Source organism: Chenopodium quinoa, unplaced genomic scaffold (genome assembly GCF_001683475.1).
Source record: "Chenopodium quinoa cultivar QQ74 unplaced genomic scaffold, ASM168347v1, whole genome shotgun sequence".
Classification (NCBI taxonomy): Eukaryota; Viridiplantae; Streptophyta; class Magnoliopsida; order Caryophyllales; family Amaranthaceae; genus Chenopodium; species Chenopodium quinoa.
This window is the reverse complement of record NW_018742864.1, coordinates 2,067,514-2,082,176: the sequence shown is the minus strand read 5'-3', so window position 1 is coordinate 2,082,176 and position 14,663 is coordinate 2,067,514. Positions and strand designations below refer to the sequence as shown.

At 36.0% G+C, this 14,663-nt stretch overlaps 1 protein-coding gene across 1 annotated transcript; it reads right to left on the bottom strand.

Moving 5' to 3' along the window:
* Positions 1–2,432: 2,432 nt before the first annotated feature.
* On the bottom strand, positions 2,433–3,203 carry LOC110726208 (uncharacterized mitochondrial protein AtMg00810-like). The gene has a single exon (XM_021905676.1). The coding sequence runs from the start codon at positions 3,201–3,203 to the stop codon at positions 2,433–2,435; it is 771 nt and encodes a 256-aa protein (XP_021761368.1).
* Positions 3,204–14,663: the final 11,460 nt, after the last annotated feature.

Below are 14,663 nucleotides of genomic sequence, written 5' to 3'. Positions count from 1 at the left end.
CGGTCGCAAAAACATAATTGCGACCGTCAACAGTCGTAACATGGTGGTCATTATTCTCCTGGTCGCAAAAAAAACAATATTGCGACCGTTTGACGGTCGCAGATTTTTTGCGACCGTTTTTACTATTTTCAACGACCAACCTATAAACGGTCGCAAATACTCAGAATTGCGACTGCCATATGTACCGGTCGCAAATCTTTAATTTAGCGACGGCTTATGACGGTCGCTAAAAGTTTTAAAAAAACAAAAAAAAAGTCAATCACTGCCAGTACTTCTCATGCAGCAGCGTCACCACCACTCCCCCCAAACCAACTCCACCACCGTTAGGTCCCACCCAAGCGAACTCCACACACCACCACCAACTGTCTGCATATTCCACCCAGCCCCCACCAAAAAATCCTACCCAAACGAACCAACTCCACCCACCACCACCAGGCACCAGCCACCCAAATTTTTACCCACAAAAATAAATATATAACAAAAAAGACCCACAAAACTAAACCGACAAAATTGTAAAATTAAACATAAAACCAAAAATTCATATGAATATCAAATTCAAAATTTAAAATAAACAAAAATTATAAAAAAAAAAATCAAAATAAGGAAAAAAAAAAATTAACGAATTTAACAAAAAAAAAAACGAATGAATCAAAATCACAAAAATTAAACAAATTTATCAAGAACATCAAAACCAAAATGAACAAAACTTAATCATTATAAATCAAACAAAAACTAACGAAAAGCATTCTAAACTACCGATTCAAACAAAAACAAAATAAAAATCATAAAAATGAATGATAACTAAATTTAACGAAAATCAAACAAAACCAAACATGGAAATTCGAAAAAAAAAAACCCAAAATTTCCAGAGAAATCAACATACCTTAACAAATATTTCATCCTCTTTGGGTTTTTATGGTCAAATTCGACCATGAAAACTCCAGATCTGGAATTTTCATGGTTTCGACTATGAACACCAAAATTATTCAGCTGTAAACGAAAATCCGAACACCCAAATTGTTTGTTGCAAAAATTCGAAATCGAAAATAAAGAAAAAATAATGTAGAAAAAGATAACAAATATGGAGGAACTGGTGATGCAAACGCCGATTAATGGAGCATAAAGACATAAGAATAAGAAGAAGGAAAAGAGGAAAGAGATCGGGGATAACAAGAAGAGAAGAAGGAGAAGAGGAAACAGATCAGATAAAGGATAAAGGAAAGAGAAGAAGAAGAGAGGAGGAAAGAGAGAGGAGAAAGGCGTGAGGAGAGAGAGGAAAGAGAGAGTGAGCGGCTATCAACTGATTAGGGTTAGGAGTGGACCTTTTTATACCTTTTTTTAAAATAAAATAAAAAAGCATCTTTGCGACCGGTAGTAGCGGTCATAATTTTGCGACTGTTTGAGAAACGGTCGTAATTGGTGCATTTTGCGACCGCTACTAACGGTCGCAACCAAATTAATTTAATTTTGAATTATTTTTCATATGTATTTTATTTTTAAAATATATTAAAATACCTTTGCGACCGTTTTATAACCCAAAAACGGTCGTAAATTTGCGACCGCTTTAAAAACGGTCGCGAATATCATTTTTTGCGACTGTTTCCATGACTTTCGTAGAAAAACGGTCCTAAAATGGCCGAATTTTAGTAGTGCATGCATAAAATAACAGAATTTTTTTATGATTCGACTACAACTTAAACCCCACATAAACCCAATGCTTTAACCCGGATAAACCTCTTTCCAACTAACACTTTTCAATCCAACATGACTCGTCCCTATTTTATCCAGGGCCGGCTCGGAGGGGAAGGCCTCGAGTGCGACCGCCTAGGTCCCACGCTAGAAAGGGGCTCAAAAATATAAAAAAAAAATAAAAATCAGTTTGCATAGCTATATATTTTAGTCTGTAGTTTTTACTTGTTAAAAAAAGCTACTTTTTAAAAAAGATAATTACTGTATTTAGTTAGCAATTTACATTAATTTAATTAGATGTCAATTAGGTGGAGATAACAATGCAATATAACCTCTTCACTTCTTCTAATCTTTCTGTTTCTATGAGTATTTGCTCAAAAATATTAATCTTTTCAATTACACAGTTTCATATTTATTCAATTACCAAAATATTATGCAAAGTTACTACTCCAATATTGTGTATGGAGACTTACTATTCAAATAATATAAGTTATTTTTGTTGTCTTATATTTAAAGCTATTGAGTGTAAAAAATTTGTTACATATGGAGTCCTTTTCTTTCTGTTAGATTTCGGGCAAACTCCTGTCGTTGGTGTGTGTACCATTGAATAATAAATATAGTGTTACAATACTAGTCCTAATCTTGTTAGGAAACCTAGTAAGGTAAGAATACAAACTATATCACAAATATATACAAATATATCCTACTCTGCGACAAATATTATAATAATCCTATAATATCTATCACACCCCCGCAGTCGTAGCGGGAGGAGGGCGAACGCTAAGACTGGACCTGAATCCCAGAAATAAATCTCGTGGTAGGCCTTTAGTGAAAATGTCTGCAAACTGATATCTAGTAGGGACATGCAGAACCCGAACCTCTCCCAAAGCAACCTTTTCTCGAACAAAATGTATATCCATCTCCACATGTTTGGTGCGTTGGTGTTGTATCGGGTTGCCAGAAAGGTAGATTGCACTGACATTATCACAATAAACAATAGTAGCCTGCCGTAGAGGACAATGTAACTCAAGTAAAAGATTATGAAGCCAACATGTCTCTGAGACAACATTTGCGACACCTCGATATTCTGCTTCTGAAGTCGACTTAGACAAAGTATGCTGGCGCTTAGATGACCAAGACACGAGGTTGTCCCCAAGGTAACAACAATAGCCCGATGTGGAACGTCGAGTATCGGGACAACCTCCCCAGTCAGCGTCAGTGTAAGTAATAAGTCGATGAGAAACAGTCGGATATAAATGTAAGCCGTAATCAATGGTACCCTGAACATAACGCAGAATGCGTTTTAATGCCTCATAGTGAGGTTCCCGGGGATCATGCATAAAAAGACACACCTGTTGTACCGCATATGCAATATCTGGCCTAGTGAAAGTGAGATACTGAAGAACACCTGCTAAACTGCGATACAAAGTGGGATCCCGAAAAGGTGGCCCTGCTTTTGCACTAAGTTTGGACTTAGTGTCAACTGGAATGGCTGCAGGTTTACAAGAGGCCATTCCTGCACGCTCTAAAATCTCCTGTGCATACTTTTCCTGTGAAAGTAGCAAATAAGAAGGTTTTCGGGTCACTGCAATGCCCAAAAAAAACTCAGAGGCCCCAAATCAGTCATAGGAAACTCAGTTTGTAACTGAGATATGATCCCTGCACGCAACCTGTCTGAAGAGGTAGCTAATATAATATCATCAACATATAGAAGAAAATATGTCATATCATCACCCTGCCGGAAAGTAAAGAGAGAGGTGTCACTCTTAGCAATGACAAAACCCAACTTAATGAGAAAATTTGCAAAGCGTTGGTACCAAGCTCTGGGAGCTTGCTTCAAACCATAGAGAGCCTTGCGAAGTCGACAGACATGAGTGGGCGCTCTCTGATCAAGAAAACCCGGAGGTTGATTCATATAAACAGTTTCCTGTAAGTCACCATGTAAAAAGACATTTTTAACATCTAATTGATGTATAGACCACTTTTTAGCCAAAGCTAAGCTCAGAACAGTACGAATAGTGGCCGGTTTAACTACCGGACTGAAAGTCTCATCACAATCCACACCAATTTCCTGCGACCTGCCATCACATACAAGACAAGCTTTGTGCCTTTCAAGGTCACTATTAGACTTGTATTTATGCTTAAAGAGCCACATACAATTAACAATATTCACCCCCGCAGGCCTAGGTACTAACTCCCATGTCACTGTTTTAATTAAAGCACTATATTCATCATTCATCGCCGCATTCCAATTATGGTCATGTAAGGCTTGTTTATAAGACTTTGGAAGTGGTGATTTATGAAGAACGGGACCCGAAGGTTGAACAATGAGGTTACAATATTTAGGGTTGGGTTTAAAAATGCCCCGTTTACTACGGGTGACTCGGGGAGAGGGAGGTGGTGGCCGAGTGGGCTGCAGAGAGGGGATTCCACGCAAGGGTGGTGGTGTTTATGGTGGTGTGCTCGGGCTGTTAGGCTGGGCGAACACTGGGCTGCCTGAGCTGCTGTTGGCTGGGCTAAGATTTCCACAGGTGGGCTGAGGGGAGGAGGGCTCTTCCTGGGCCGCTGGTGAACCAGCGCTCGCTGGCCGAGTTGGCTGAGTGCAGGAGTGGGCCGCTGGAGATCTAGCGCACGCTGTCCCAGCTGGCTGCAGCCCACCTGTTGTGGGAGAAGATGGTGTTGGGCCGGGGTTTTGGGTTGGGATTGGTGAGCCACGGTGACGAGGTGGAGAGGGATTTGGGCCTGCTTGTTTTGGGCCATGAAAATGGGGAAGTAATAAGTCAGGTGATGGAGAGTCATTAACCAAAAACTCATAATCTGTGCTACGAAAATGTGCTAGATTTCGAAAGGGGAAAGTGTTTTCATCAAACGTGACATGGCGTGATATGATGATTTTATAGGTGGTGAGATCTAGACACTTATACCCTCTATGGTCAATAGGATAACCCAAGAACACACATGGTGATGATCGAGAATCTAATTTATGTGGAGCTGTGGCAGACAAATTAGGAAAACAAAGACACCCAAAGACACAAATATGATCATATGAACGAGTTTTTCCAAATAAGGCAAGAGCAGGAGTATTGCTTTTAAGAGCTTTGGTTGGCAAAATATTTAGAAGATAGGTGACCATTTCAAGAGCATAAATGTTGAAGCATAAAGGTTTTGATGATGAGGAACTTAAACAAAAGAAAACTCAACTAATAAAGGTTTTCAAGTGTTTGATTAGTTTAGGTGAAGTTGATCGTGGTGATAGAAGAAGTAGCTGGAACTAAGAAGACATGAAAAGATCTTTATTGAAGGAGTTAAACAAATAAGAAGAAGAGCTCTCTAACAAGAACTAGTTCTCTAACAGGAACTGAGTTCCCTAACAGGAACTTGAAGGCAGCAAGCTTAAGTTCTTTGGTGGAACTTAATAAGCTTGGAGCTCAAGTAATCTACCTGATTAAAAGCGCGACGCATCAATTATATTTAGTTAAGGTTTTTATCTTCTATATTATTGTTAATATGATAAGTAGGTTATTGCGCAAAATTTATTAGAAGCGTGAAAAGATGGCTTGGTAAATAAAATAATATGGAAAATTATAAAAGATAGATTTTAGGAAAAGATTTTATAAAAAGATTGTTTTCTTTAAATCAGTTTGTTAAATAGATAAATCTTTTTAATCTTATATTCCGGAAACGATTTTATTCCACTTGATTTACATAAAACCGTGTTTAAAGATAAGTTAAGTTAACTTATTTATCCTGTAGAAAACCTACTTTCTATACGAGTGATACTTGTATAAATAGTAGAGAGCAAAATGGTTTTAGGTTTTTGTGAGTTTATGCGTGGAGAAATCACAGTGCTATAATTGAGTAAGTTTACCAAGCTTCTAATTTGTCATATTAGTTTCAGATTTCGTGCATTGCTTACCTATCATACTAGGTGTCGTTTACTTGTATTGGGTTGGGTTATTTGGGTGAGTTTATTGTTTGCTTTACATACAGTTTTGTAAGCTTTGAGGTGAGGCTGAGAGTTCTGTACTTAGGTGGTGCAAGAAGTTTGTACTTTGGTAGTACGTGTAGTACTTTGGTGGTACGAGTGAATCTAAGTGTGGTACTTAGATTAGGTAGGATAGGGTCCTATCAAGTAGCAAGTCCAGTGAGGATCTTGTGAAAACAAAGGTCCGTGTCTAATAGGTTTTAACTTGGTGTAGACACCCATTTGTGTCTCCCCAAAACCAAACCCAGTAATGAGTACATTTCGCGTCGAATCATAATCGAATGAAGTGAAAGTGTGGAAATTTTAGTGTTGCGGATAGTTTTAATTTCTTTTCTCTTCTCTCTATTTTTGAAAACTTATTTTAAGAAAACAGCCAATACAGTTTGGTTGGTCCATGATATGGGTCCAATAGTAGTGTAGTTGGATGGGGCTTGACAAGAGCTTTCCAACGATATATTATAAGCCCAATTCCGATGAATATTGAGGAAGTTATGGCCAATTTACTAAACTGGGCCCGGTTTGAGCCTTATATGCGCCCCAATGATCTTGGGGAGGGCCTAATATAGATTTATCATTCCTAATGCAATTAGGAATGGTTTTAGTTTTCTAGATTCTTCTAGAAGGTTCTTTTCATTCCTAATTCAATTAGCATTGATAAATTGACTTTTGTTGACTTTTCAGAGTTTTAATTAGAATCAAAGAGCATTTTTGAACAAAATACGATTTTATCCTCCTGTACGAAAATTTTTATCTGATTTTAAGAAAACGCGTGATTTTCTGAATCAGCGCCAAACGCCAGCTATAGCGCCTGGCACTACGCTTGGCGCCTGGCGCTAATGTTGGCGTCTGGCGCCAATAGCCAGCGTTGGTGCCAACATTGTTTTATGTGCGCCAGAACTCTGTTTTGATATTTTATCTTTTTAGCTGATTTTCTCTATAAATAACGTCGTAAAAACTCCGTTTTTGATAACCAATTTTCATTCATCAACAATCATCAATTCTTATTCTCATCCACAATCAACTTTTACCAACTCTCATCAAGATTTTCTTATTCTCTCTCTCTTTTTCTAAACTAGCCTTTTACATATAAAATTCCGCATTCATTAGATCTAGATACACCTAGCCATATTCGAAGTTGCCTTCGCCCTAGACGTGAAAGGTTTAATTTCTGAGGGTTTGGTCCCAAATCTCTCTTTCCATTATTTAATTTAATTGTTTTGTTTATTATTTTCCTTGATGTTACTAACGTGTGTATTTTTTTATTAGAAAGAGGTACGAGACATCAAAGTAAGTACTTTAATGGTTTTTATTGATGTTATGATATAGAGTTCATGTTTAGATTGTTGTTTTGATTCCTAGTATCATGTCTAGGGTAACTTTAATACTAAGTATGATTGTTATGATGCCTTTTATGTTCTTTCTAATATTTATGATTGTTAGTATCATGTTAGGGTTAAAGCTTTGATTTTTATTGCTTAGTGACATGCTAGGGTTTGTTATTAATCTCGTTAGTATTATGCCTAGGATCTTGCTATTTTGATTATGCTTTAATATGATTATTATTATGATAATATTTTTATTATTGTTATAATTGTTATTTTGATTATTATTATGTTGCTTGATATTTATTGTTATTGCTTGATCACACCTTTTATGCATGTTTAAAGGGAATTTGTACTTGTAATCACGCTTAATAAGATATTTAATAATCTTGTTAGGGTTAATGTGATTGTAATTCAAGTGATCACCAATAATAGATTTATTTGTGCATTAATATTCAACCAACATAGATAAACAGGTTTAGGGTTAATCCTATTGCTTACATGTTAATTAGAAAGCGCACATGAATACGATCAGAATAAAGTAGAGGCCTATTATTAGGGCAGGTTCAATCTCTTTTAGGTTGGATTTGTACCTTCATCCCCGAACCCTATTTGGTTCAAGACCTTATGGAGTTGACGATCTCTCGGATCGTTAAGGGGTGTAACCTTCATCCTGTGAATGGTTTACAAGTTCCTAAAACTTGTTGGCGACTCTTTTGATCTAGCTTCCTTCCCTTCGGACGCCACCATGCTTTAGTGTATGATCACAGTGGGGTTCAAGCTAGGGGATTAACACTTGAAAAATTCCCCACACTTGGTGTTTGCCCTATTATAGTGGAGTTTGTGTGTTTGAAATCCCTAAGGCAGGGTCAAGGTTTTACTTCCAGTTGGGCTCTGGAAGGTTTTCTCGTAAAATCTGTGTGTTCTAGCAAGTTCCTATATGCATTGTTTATTATTCCGCAAAAAGTAGTCATTAGGAACTCAATACAATTCACCCCCCTCTTGTATTAACTATCTCAACTAACAATTGGAATCAGAGCAAGGTTCTCACGTGTAAGCAGATAACTTTGCTGAGTAAGTTCCTAGAGAGATGAATTACAAGGAGAAACTTGAAGAAGGGTATTCCACCCAACGTTCACCCATGTTCAATGGTAAGTTTTACACCTACTGGAAGAACAGGATGGAGATCTTTATCAAGGCTGAAAATTACCAGGTTTGGCGTGTTATTGAAACTGGTGATTTTGAAATAACTGCAACCAATGATAAGAACGAGGTAGATCCTAAACTTATTTCTGATTATGATAAGGAAGATTATCAGAAACTTGAATTAAATGCTTTAGCTATAAAGTATTTGCACTGTGGACTTGGACCTCATGAACATAATCGTATCATGGGATGCAAGTCTGCTAAACATATTTGGGATCTGCTAGAGGTAACTCATGAAGGTACTAATGAGGTAAAACGTTCTAAGATAGATTTGTTAATGTCTAGATATGAAAGGTTTGAAATGCAATCAAAGGAATATATAGAGGAAATGTTTACTAGGTTCAATGATATTATTAATGAATTGAATTCCCTTGGCAGACACATTCCTATTGATGAACAGACAAGAAAGATCTTAAGGAGCCTACCACAAGATGAGCGATGGAGATCCAAAGCTACTACGATTCAAGAAGCCAAGGAATTCATGAAGTTTAACATGGAATAACTAGCTGGATCATTGATGACTCATGAACTTCACTTGAGTTCCAATGCTGAAAGTTCCAAGAACAAGAGTCTTTCTCTTAAGGCTCAAGACTCAGAGGAATCGGAAGCTGATGAGGAAGAAATGGCAATGTTAGTTAGAAAGTTCAAAAGGATGATGAACTACAAGAAGTTCGATAGGAACAAGAAGTATGCAAGTTCCAGAAACACAACTTGTTTCAAATGTGGGTCTAAAGATCACTTCATCAAAGATTGTCCACTACCAGATGGTGAGAAAGGAAAGACAAAGGGCAAGGAGCAATCCAAAGAGTCAAGAGTCTATAAGCCTTACTTCACCAAGGACAATGTGAAGAAAGCCATGCTGGCTGCTTGGGGAGATTCGGATTCAGAAGAAGAGGAAGATCAACCGTAAGAGGAAACTGCACATCTATGCTTGATGGCAAAAACTGATGAAAAAGCAAAACTGAAGGAACTATAATCTGAGGTATGGTTTTCTCAAAAAGAACTTAGACATTTCTCTAAAGAAAACTTAATATTTGCTGTTTTAGAAATTCAAGAAGAGTTGAAAGAATTGCATAGAGCTAAATAGCAAAGTGATGAAGCTTTGGTAACTTTTAAAGAAAACAGTGAGTGGGTTGATAATATGAAATTTGATATTCAATATAGATTCTTTAGTCTGCTTGATGATAATAATAATAATTTGAAAGAAACTATAGACAAGTTGAAACATGATAACATAATGTTAAATGTGGAACTATCCCTAATGAAACTCTGTCTTGATACTCCTAATTCTGAAGTTCCTCCACTTGCTCAATATCCGAATTTTGAAAAACTAAAATCTGATGTGGAAGATATAAAAGCGGATAAGGCAAGACTTGAGGGGGAACTTGAGAAAGTCAGGAAAGGTAAACAACCATAGGATACAGAGTTCCAGATTGGATCACCAAAGCTCAAACTAAAAGAACAGAAGGTTTGGGTTTTAAAAAGAAGTTCCAAAAGGAAAAGAAGTATGTTGGCCTGCCTAGTAGTATTGTTTGTTATTTTTGTGGCAATACTGGACACAAATAGGTTAAATGTCCTAAGAAAGAAAAGAGTACACAAAAATGAAAAACATGTAGAACAGATTTGGATCAAGAAGAATGATAAACCTGCTGCTGTTACACAGGAACCCAAGGAAACCTGGGTTCCTGAAACTAACATTTGATTTCTCATGCAGGTTCTAGTGAGGGGGAACAACACTTGGTACCTCGACAGTGGTTGTTCTAAGCACATGACTGGAGACAAATCTAGATTTCTCTCACTGGATGCCTACTATGAGGGAACTATGACCTTTGATGATAACATGACAGGAGATATAGTTGCTATTGGCAAAGTCGGAAGGTCAAGTTCCCATGCAATTGATAATGTATTTTTGGTCGAGGGCCTCAAGCACAACCTGTTAAGTATTTCACAATTTTGTGACAAAGGTAACTCTATAAGCTTTACTTCCAATAAGTGCAGAATCATTCACAATGACACTAGGAACATTATTGTAAAAGGAACTCGTAAAGGGAACACATATGTTGCGGATTTTAACGAGGTTCTTAATAGCAGTTTAACTTGTCTTAGTGTCATTGAGAATGATCCTCTATTATGGAACAAGAGATTTAGCCATGCAAGCTTTACTTTACTTGATAAATTGAGATATAAGGAACTAGTGGAAGGACTTCCTTACATTAAGTTTCAGTATGACAAAGTGTGTGATTCTTGTGTTAGAGGAAAACAGACTCGAATTTCTTTTAAATCTAAGAAAATGGTAAGCACCAAAAGACCTTTGGAACTTGTTCATATGGATCTATGTGGTTCTATGAGAATCCAAAGCAGAAGTGGTAAGAGATATGTTATGGTTATTGTTGATGACTTTTCAAGGTTTACTTGGGTTTTCTTTCTTGTTAGTAAAGATGAAACGTTTGATAAATTTGTAGCTTTTGTAAAGAAAGAACAGAGAAGAACAGGTAATCCACTGATTCACCTCAGATCAGATCATGGAACTGAATTTGAAAATTCAAAATTTGATGAATTTTGCACTGAGCATGGAATGGATCACAACTGCTCTGCCCCAAGGACCCCACAACAAAATGGAGTGGTGGAACGCAAGAATAGAAGCCTTGAAGACATGGCTAGAACAATGTCGATCTCAAGTGGTTTGCCTAGGAACTTCTGGGCAGAAGCAATGAATACAACATGCTATATTCTTAATAAAGTATCAGTTAGAGCCATCACCAACAAAACTCCTTATGAGCTAATCAAAGGGAGAAAGCCTAATATTTCTTACTTTAGATATTTTGGTTGTAAATGCTTTGTTCATAATAATGGTAAAAGAAACTTAGGAAAGTTTGATGAACGTATTGATGAGGCAGTATTCTTAGGATATGCCTCTAATAGTAAAGCATATAGAGTTTATAATAAAAGGACAATGTGTGTTGAGGAATCTGTACATATCATATTTGATGAAACTAAACAATTGAATGATGTATAGGATTGTGATGATGATTTTGAAATTGGACTTGTACGCAAGACAGATCCAGAAGAAGAATCAACATCATTGCAGAAGCAGCAAGTTAAAATTTATGAGCAAACGAATCCTGAAGCAAATGAAGATCAAGAAATGGAGAATGCACCAGGAACTCCTCCTCAAGAACATAATCAAAATCAGAATGAGGAAGATCCTGTTGAAGTTCCAACTGAGGCTCAAGAACGAGTTCCTACAGAAGAACCAGTCAACAATGATTAGGAAAGATTGTATCTAGTAAAGGACTTTACACCTAAGCAATGGAAATATCAGAAGTCACATCATGTAGATGCAATCATGTTTAATAAATCAATAAAAGAAATACTATTTGTCTGTGGGTAGTCCCATCTTGTTATGTACTTTGACAAATCAATAAAAGAAATACTATTTGTGTACTAATAATTTACCTATAGGACTCTAGGACTCAAGTTTAATAAATCTAAGCTTACATTTTTTTCCAAGGAGGTCAGTAATTGCTTCAAAAACTACAAAGAATGATATTCACAAGCTTGTATGGAGATATGTTTACTTATGTAAGAACTTTTTCATACTTATTTATAGGTGAAAGAGCCATTTTATGTGCTAGGTTTTTGTATACATATTTATCCTTTTTTTGGTAAAGTTTTGTCTATGTTTGAATATCTTATTAATATAAGAGAGAAATAATTTAATTATAGAAATTATACTCTGAAATTATGAGTTAACAAAAGATGAACTTCAGTTAAAATCGACTCTCTTTAACTGAATTGTAATATATTTTTCTTCAACTAACTTGTAGCATAAAGTTACGAGTTAGTAATTTGTTGTCTTATCTGTACCCTCTAGCTTTCTGCTCACTTTGCAAAAAAAAAAATAAAAAAAATTACTTAATTAATAAAGTTATAGAATCATGTTGATTGTATGGAATACCGTCTCTTTGAATAATTCCATGAGCTTTATTGTATCTTACAAAGAGATTATGTACCACTCAAAGGAGCTTCAACATTCTTTAAAGTTCCATGTAGATAGAAACCTGATTTAGTGTTCAAATATACTTAAAAACTAGCAGCTGTGAAAAGTCTTGCTGCATGAGCCTAAAACTCTAAAAGTGGAGCCCTGATCAAGCTGTTATTTTATGTGGGGGTAATTATTATTCAAGTTATTATGTAACAGGATCCTGTCATTATGGAATAAATGCAGAACTGCAAATCCATATTCATAGCTATGAGAGTTACATAGCAATATAGCATTACTTGCTGAAGACAGATTTCGACCTTGCTACTGTTGCTGCGCAATGTTGTTGTTGTTGTTGTTTTTGATTCTCGATGATGTTGTCAGTATTCCTAGGACAACAATGATTGCTCGGACAAAACAATCTTCTTCTTAAAGCGCTTGTTGGACAATTTTCTCAGATTATAGGTGCAGTTCGTCAAGGGAATGCATCTCCGGGTCTTCTAAACAAAGCATCTGAATTCTTAGGAAAGGCAAAACATCAGGTAACAAAGTCACATTTTTCTTTATCACTGAAATCAGAGTTGAAATCCAGAAATGAATTTAGATCTGAAGTTCACAACTGAATCCAGAACTAAATCCAGAATTGAATTCAGAACTGAATTCAGACCTGATTTTTGGAAGTTTGAATTCAGAACTAAATTCAAAATTGAATTCAGAACTGAATTCAAAACTGAATCCATTTATACTGCTTGTCTACCCTGCTCCTCTGCTGCTTGCTGTCCTGCTCCCCTGCTGCTTGCTGTCCTGCTCCCCTGCCTAAGCTGAATGCCTGAGATGTCTACGACTTATCTTCCATCTTTTGCTGCTATATTTGAGCCTAAAACCATGATATAAAGCATGATGGAATGAAATATTATTTTATCTGTAGTTCTATACTAATGAATGTGTGGGATTTCTTTGCTAAGGTTGAGCAAAGATTGAGGCTGCTTTAGATATTGTGAGCCACTCTGATAATGTTCATAGAATAGATCAGCAATATAATGAGATTTGGGGATTCATTTACTACATAAGAAATAGCTCTTGAGTTTTTAAGGGAGAATGAATACTTTACCTAAAGAACCTGAATTCAACAGAATGGTTTTGTCCTGTTTTTTCTCAACACTTACTAGCTAACATGTCAACTTCCAATCTATTTCCCTTTGTTTAGCTAACATGTCAGCTAACTTGTCTTCAGGGGGAAATCATTGATGTTTCTTTCTTGGCAGTTTGATTTTTTTAAAAATAAAACGCACATATGGTTTTCAATTAATGATTGATTATACTGTTATGATATGAATGATTAGTATTTTCAAGTCCTATAAGGTCATCTTTGTGCACATGTTATTTGATAGTATCTTATCACGATAGATGATATATTAGGATTATCTTCTTATATTTCTTCAGGAACTAGTATAATTACTAAGCAAAAATGTGAACTTCACTTAAAATGTTGAGTGATTTTCCAGTGTTCTGATAATAAGTGTTGAAAGCATAAGTAGCATGAGAAAATACATTATCAGGCTCATAGCAAGGCTCGCCTGCAATAAAGGGGAACAATCCTCTTGTCAACACCATCTCTTGCAGTACAATAAGTCTGGTTTGTTGTATTATTAGACAAAACAGACCCATACTGATATAGACCGGCTTCCCATTTGCATTGAATAATCCCCAATTCTTTTGTGAGGTGGCCCCATCCTTTGGCATCCCCCTTAGATTGCCAGCCTGTTGTTTGGGTAATGCTTGTGTGTGTGTGTGTGTGTGTGTGTGTGTGTGTGTAAGATTGCTGTTATAAGACTGCTAGCCTGACGTTTATAAGATTCCTGTTGTAAGTGTTGGCATTCTCAAAGATGTTTGTGTAATTCTTGTGTGTGAAATAAAAAAATGCTTGTGAGTGTGTGTGAAATTTAGAGCTTGTCTGTGTGTGTGTGTGTGTATGTGTGTGTGTGTGTATAAGCCTATATTGTGTAATGTACTAATTTATACTTTGTATTTTTTTTTTGAAGATTGGAAAAGGCAATGTAGGTGCAACAAGAGAATAGGCCGGGACACTTGAGCATCAAAACAAGCGACTAAATCGTCTATTATGCCGTCATCTATCTATTTTGGTTTTTAGTCTTATTTATATTAGTGATGTATTTATTTAGGGATCGGACAAGCTACTATAATATGCGACTTATTTTTATTATTATTTTTATTAATTGTGTTGATGTTTTCTTTTATAAATTTGGTAATTAACTACGCACTCTTATTATTGTTGATTAATTATTGTTTTTTTATCCGATCTAGTTATATAGAATATTTGTTTATTTTAATTTTAATGTTATTAATTTAATTTATGATAAATTTAAATAACTATAATGTATATATGATGGTAATATTTTAATAAAAGGAAAAAAAAAGCTTACAAAAAATTCTAGACGCTTTTTAATGTCTACATATT